The sequence below is a fragment of the Carlito syrichta genome, unplaced genomic scaffold (genome assembly GCF_000164805.1).
Source record: "Carlito syrichta isolate Samal-C Ts95f unplaced genomic scaffold, Tarsius_syrichta-2.0.1 Scaffold169135, whole genome shotgun sequence".
Classification (NCBI taxonomy): domain Eukaryota; kingdom Metazoa; phylum Chordata; class Mammalia; order Primates; family Tarsiidae; genus Carlito; species Carlito syrichta.
Genome location: NW_007113231.1, coordinates 9,555 through 16,333, shown reverse-complemented (window position 1 = coordinate 16,333; position 6,779 = coordinate 9,555). Strand labels below are relative to the sequence as shown.

The 6,779-nt window shown below is 58.2% G+C and overlaps 1 protein-coding gene across 1 annotated transcript in view; it reads right to left on the bottom strand.

Annotated features, from left to right (window-relative positions):
• The window catches only part of GRAP (GRB2-related adaptor protein), a 19,788-nt gene that overhangs the window by 11,637 nt on the left and 1,372 nt on the right, over positions 1-6,779 (bottom strand). Inside the window, exon 2 of the mRNA XM_021709192.1 lies at positions 1,926-2,048. Coding sequence (XP_021564867.1) covers positions 1,926-2,048 — 123 coding nt within the window. The remainder of the gene's footprint in view (positions 1-1,925; positions 2,049-6,779) is intronic.

Below are 6,779 nucleotides of genomic sequence, written 5' to 3'. Positions count from 1 at the left end.
CCCGGCTCCTCACGGCTGCCCAAGGGATCTGCTGAAAAATGGGGTCGGGGCCGGGCTGGGGGCTCAACCTGCCATCCCAGCCCTTCGGGAGGCCGAGGCGAGTGGAGTGCCTGAGCCCGCGGGTTCGAGACCAGCCCGGGCAACTTGGCGAGACGTCGTCTCTACAGTAAAATAAAAATTCAGAAAATTAGCCGAGTGTGGCAGCGCGTGTCTGTAGTTCCGGCTACTTGGAAGGCTGAGGTGGAAGGATCGCTGAGCCCAGCGGGTTGAGGCTGGGGCGGCCATGAGCGCGTCACTGCACTCCAGCCTGGGCGGCTGAGTGAGACTCCTACTCGGAAAAAAGCAAATGGAGTTTGATCACGCCTCTGCCCTGCTCAAGACCCTGCATGGCTTCCTGTGGCTCCGAGAGAAACCCAGCCTCTTTGGCAGGCTGTCTGTGGCCCCTGCCTGTGTCTGCACCGCCCACGCCCTGTCCCTTGCTAGCTCTGCTCTAGCCAGGTGCCTCCTCAAGGTTCCTATATGTCCCAAGCACATTCCTACCTCAGGGCCTTTGCAACTGCTGTTCCCTCTGCCTGGAGGTCTCTTCGCAGGTCCTCATTGCAGGGACCTGGGCAGCCTCCACCACCTAGTTCAGATTTTTGCTCAAATGCCAACCCCTTAGAGAGGCCTTCCCTAACTGCTTTTGTTCACTGTGTTTTGTTGGCTGTCTCCTTCACTAAACCCTAAACCCATAAGGCAGCAACTTTGTTTTTGTGGATAATGTTTCCCCATCCCCTGGAGTAGCCTGGCCTGTGGCACATAGCACAATAAGCATTCTTGAATGCCAGGTGCGGTGTCTGACACCTGTAATCCCAGCACTTTGGAAGGCAGAGGTGAGAGGACTGCCTGAGCCCAGGGATGCAAGACCAGCCTGGGCAACTTGGCAACACCTCGTCTCCACAATAAATAAAATGATCTGGGCGTGGCGGTACATGCCCATAGTTCTAGCTACTTGGGAGGAGGCTGAGGCAGAAGGATCACTTGAGCCCAGCAGGTCCAAGCTGCAGTAACTGTGAGCATGCAACTGTATTTCAGCCTGGGCGACAGAGTGAGACTCTGGTTAAAAAAAAAAATTCCTTGCATTCATGTATCTGGATCTCACTCTTCTGGGCACTGAGTGTAGGAAGGACAGATTAGCCAGGGTCCTAGCCCCATCACCTCCACTCACATTCCCGCTGCCACCTTCTAGCCTGGGTCACCCCAGCTGTGGCTTTTGGGACTGGGTTCCGTGCTGCCCAGAGTCGGCCGCACCATGGCTGAGGGGCCACCCTATGACAACGCCAGGTGTTCCCCATCACGGCCACCCTGCCCCAGTGCCAGGTGCTATTCTAATGGCTTTAAATATACCAACTCATTTATTCCTCGTGACAGATTGTTTTACGTGTGAGGAAACAGGCACAGAGAAGTTAGGCGACTTGCCCAAGATCACGCAGCAGGAAGCGGCAGAGCCAGAATTCGAACCCGGGCAGCCTGGTCTCAGGGTCGATCCTCTCAACTTCACCACCGTCAAGTGGGACCACGTCCAGAGCACATCCCAGACACCTGCCCCGGGCACTTCAGTGCACTCCCATCCCCAGTCTGTCACCACATCGCCAGCGACCGTGTCATTCTTTCCTAAAGAACCTTGGTGGCTTCCTCCTGCTCACCGAGTATGGCCTGGACCCTTCAGCCTGGCATTTGAGGCTCTGCACGGCTGGCCTGAGCCTGCTTTCTCAACACTTCCCCACTGTTCTGGGCTACACCCTGGGGTGCCAGACTGCCTCTGCTCGGGCCGCTGTTCCTACAGGAGGGCTGTCCCTCTGTGAGCCCATCCAGGCCCCAAGGCTCCGCCAGACGCTGCCTCCACGCCCACCCTCCTCCCCACATCCCCAAGGGCCAGAGCTCACTTCACCGAGATGGAGAACTCCCCCGGAGAGCTCTCACTCTCCCGGATGAGGAAGGCTCCCAGATGGTTCCGCTTCATCAGAATCTCTTCAGCCAGCTGCCGGGAAATCCTGCCCGAGTACCACCTGTGGAGAGAGGGCGCCAGTGAGGGCAGTGGGGAGACCAGGTTCTCAAACTCCTGTGTGCCAAGCCCTCCACGTCGCTGATCCACATAGCAGTCCTGAGACATGGGACACATAATTGCATCCATTTCACAGATGGACAGACGGAGGCACAGAGAGGCAATGCATTGAGCCCAAGGTCACACAGCTGAGGCACGCAGGAGTCGGAACACAATCTCAGTGTTTGGGCCTCACCCACCCAGCCTAAGCTGAGCCCAGCTTATGCTACCATACCAGCAAGCACATATCTTTATGAAAACAGAAAAATTATTCTCCAGTGAGCCACAACCCAGTCAACCTCAGCCTAACTTTGTTTTAGATGGTAGATTCTTTTTTTTGAGTTGGAGTCTCACTCCTTCACCCAGCCTGGAGTGCAGTGGCAAGCACACTCATGGCCACCCCAGCGTCGATCTTCTGGGCTCCAGTGATCCTTCCACCTCAGCCTTCTGAGTAGCAGGATTTACAGACATGTGCTACCATGTCCAGCTATTTTTTTTAAATTTTATTGTAGAGACAAGGTCTCATCAAGTTGCCCGGGCTGGTCTTGAACCCAGGGGCTCGGGCAATCCACTCGCCTCGGCCTCCCAAAGTACTCGGATTACAGGCTGAGCTACCAAGCATGGCCGGTAGATTCTTAAAAGTCAAAAAATAAGCCAGATGCAGTGGTGTGCACATGTAGTCCCAGCTACTCGGGAGGCTGAGGCAGGAGGATCATTTGCAGCCAGGGGTTTGAGATCAGTCTGGGCAACATAGCAAGACTCCATGTCTTTAAAGAAAGGTTTTTTTTTAAAGTAAAAAAACCCAAAAGACAAAAATAATAATGGCTTCAATCTGGTGAGGAAATATGCCTCACTGTACCCATTCCACAGATGCACAGATTCAGGCCACCTGGACTTTTTCACAGGTACAAGTTCCTTTTCCTGCTGATCAAACAGGACTGGGTATACAGAAGGTGGCTGGTAAGTGCTTAGACTCTTGCAGGATCCCCAGGGTCTGGGGGTAACAGGTGGGATCTTCTTTTCCAGTCCTGCTCATCTCACTGTGTGGCCCCAGGCAGCCCCTGGCCTCTTCGGGACTTAGCCGTTGCCACAGACTGGCTGCTTGTACCCTCCACTCCCGACCCCCAGAATTTGTGTACTGAGACCGAATCCCCAAAGCAATATGATTTAGAGGAAGAGCCCTTGAGAGATGGTTAAGAGCCTTTGTGAGTGGGCTTCATGCCCTCATGAGAGAGCCCACCTGCTCTCCTACCATATGAGGACACAGCTAAAGGACACAGCCATCTGTGGGCCAGGAAGCGGCCCTCGCCAGGCCGCGAATCTGCCGGCACCTTGATCTTGGACTTCCAGGCTCCAGAACTGTGGGCAATCCATGTCTGCTGTTCCTCAGCCACCCAGACTGTGGCACTCAGTCACAGCAGCCTGCATGGACAGACACACCCAAAGTCGGAGGGGCTGGGTGGCCTCTGACTGGCATCCGGCTCGAGTATTTTAGCTCAGCTTTGACGCTGCCCCCTTGATTGTTCAGATGGGGAAACTGAGACCCAGAGCAGCCGGCGAGCTCATGGTGGGAGCATGACAGACCCAGGGCACAGCCTGGAGCCTCAGTTTCCCTGAAACGTTTCTCTCCCCTCCTTCTGCAGACGCTTCCTGAGTCAGAACGTGGCACGGGTGGTGGGTGGGATGTTTCCTGTCATCTCAGGATGCTGAAGAGCCCTCGGAGGCAGAACAGAGAGCACGAGGGGCCGCGGCAGTTGCTGGGGCCGCGGCAGATGCTGCTGGGGTCCTGCCGGTGTGCCCGCTCTCACCTCTGCAGCGCAAAGGTTAAGAGACACAGACCCAGGGGTTCTCTCCCAGGGATCTGGTTACAAATATACTTGGCCCGTGTGCATGGCGGGTCGTGGCTGGAGCATCCCCAGATGGTGATGGAGGTGAGCAGGTGGGAAGACACCCCAGCATCCCCCGCAGCAACACGCCTGCTGGCTCCCTCCCGTCCCTGTCCGCGTCCCCACTGCGAAACAAGTTCCGTGTCCTCATGTCCATGTCTCAGGGAGGCAAGCCCACACCCCCAGACGTGAGGCTCCAGACCCCCACTGCAGCGCCCAGGCTGATGGGGACCCTCGACCCACTTCATGGCAGGTGTCTCCAGAGAGGGGCACGGGAAAGGGAGCTGCCGGGCCTGGGCGCTCAGGGCAGCCAACTGGAGAGTTCGGCCCGGGTCCCCCGAAGCCTGGAGACCCGGAGGCAGGTGCGCAGCCCGCCTAGGCAAGTCTCAAGGCCACAGGGGTCAGGGTGGCCAGGAAGGAAGGGAGTTGTCGTGAGCCCCTCCTCCAGGAAGCCCCCAGCTCCATCCTGCTGGAGTCGAGCCCAGTAGGGCCCTTGATGGGAGTTTCTTGAGGGGCCAGGTGTCTTCAGAGAACCCACAGGAGGCATCAGCGTGTGGGTGGCCGTTGCCTTCAGAGGGCGTCGAGACCGCACCCTCCGAGGGGAACCCCCTGCCAGCCCCACCCACCACAGCCGCTTGAAGGACGCCCCAGGGCCTGGCTCCTTCCCCCACGCCAGTGTTACTCGGTCTGCCTCCGCTCTCACCGTCCCCATTTTACTGATGTGGAAACTGAGGGCCAGAAAGTGGAAGAGAAGCCCCCCACCCCACGACTGCTCACCCATACGGCCTGCCAAGCCCAGGGCCCACCCACCCCTCTGCAGTCCATCTCCACCTCTCGCCAGCTGTCTGGTCCTGGACAAGTCACTCAGCCTCTCCCTGCTTCAGTCTCCTTATCTGAAGGGTGGTGGTGATGGGACTCACCTCCCAGGGCCCCTGAAGAACAGAGGAGCCGCTGCCGCGGTGTTGGCTGCTCCTCCCACCCATCCGCCCATGAGGCTTGTCTTCTGCACTCCCTCGCAGACTTCTACTTTAACTTCCAAGCCCAGTGGGCCATGCCCTTCCTCTAGGAAGCCCCCGCCCCACTCGACCACACCAGGCCCTTGCCTGATGAGGCTGGCTCGGGGAGTACTGGGTCTGCACCATGCCCCTCCCAGGGGACCTGGGGGCAGGCAGGGAAGAGGTGAGCACTCAGGAAGGAGTAGGCGGGCCCAGGCCGCACCTTCTGGGGCCCCAGCCCTCCCCTCAACCCCGCATCCTGGGCTTGTCTGGGCTGAGGCAGGGGTGGAGCTGGAGTTTCCCCAGGCTCTTTTGGGACCAGGGCAGGTGCTGAGGTTAACCGAGAACACACCTGGGGGCCGCCTCAGGCAGGTTGGTCAGGGGCTGACCCCAACCCCTGCCCTGTCCCGGATACAAGTGGCCGGAGCTGACCCTGGGGACCTCAGGCTGGAACCTCCATGGCACGGCCACGCATGAGGGCGCCCCTCCAGCCCATCGCCTGTCTCTATGTCTCACTGAGTCCCTGGCTCACCCTCGCACCCCTGTGGCTCCCCACTGCCCTGAACCTTGGCGCCTTGCCTTGACCTGGAAACCGCCTGTCAAGGCCAGAAGGCTTACAGCACAGGACCTTCCGTCACCTCTTCTCCCCGGCAGCTGTCAGCCTTCTAGCCTTGACAGGCGTTTCCTTCACCTGAAGGCCACCGCCACAGGCCAGCCCTCGGAGGCTGCGTCCCTGCCCCGCCCCTGCCTCCCCCCCCCCTTCAGGCCCATCTGCCGGGAGGTTGGCCTACAGACGCCTGTGGGTTGGACTCTCTCCATTTCTCTCCCCCGTGACACACCCTTTCCCTCTTCATGAACAGAAAGGCTGAAGACGAGAGAGGGCAGAAACCTGCCCAGTGTCACACAGCCACGAGGGACATCGCAGGACCTAGAACCCAGGCCCAGCCCAGGAGGCCGCAGCCTCTGTGGGGGAGGCTGGGAGTGCATGGAGCCCAGGCAGAGCCGCTGGGGACCTGGGTGGGACAGGAAGTTGGAGGTGGTGGCAGCTTTGACACTAACTCAGAGAGAAAGAAAGAGGAAATACCCCCCAAGCCCCACCCTGGCTCTGCACCACCTTCCCCTTTCACCTGCAGCCACACACATCTTGGCTCCCAATCTGTCTCTCTAGCCTGCCTGGCCCTGTCACCTGTCTCCATATCTGACCAAGTCCCTTCCCTACCCTGATGCCTCCATGGCTCCCTACTACCTTTAGCCTGGCATGTGGACCTCTTGCTAGTCCCGCATGCCACAGGTTTTCCTCTGCTCATCCTGACCCTTTCCCAGGAATGCCTTTCTCTTTTCTACTTAAGCAACTCCCACACATCCTTCAAAACCTCACTTGACCAGGCATGGTGACTGACACCTGTAATGCCAGCACTTTAGGAGGCAGAGGTGAGAGAACTGCCTGAGGTCAAGGGTTCGAGACCAGGCTGAGCAACTTGGTGAGACCTCATCTCTATAATAAATCAAAAAATTAGCTAGATGCACTGGCACATGGCTAGGGTTCCAGCAACTTGGAAGGCTAAGGCAGAAAAATCACCCGAGCCCAGCAGGTCAAGGCTGAGGTGGCCGTGAGTGTGCCACTGTACTCCAGCCTGGGCAAAGAATAAGACTCTGTCAAAAAAGGAAAAAAAGCAGCCGGGCTCAGTGGCTCAGTCTGTAATCCCGTGCCTTTGGGAGGCTGAGGTGAGTGGATTGCCTGAGCCCGCAGGTTCGAGACCCGCCTGGGCAGCGAGACCTCATCTCTACAATAAATTAAAAATCAGCCGGGCGTGG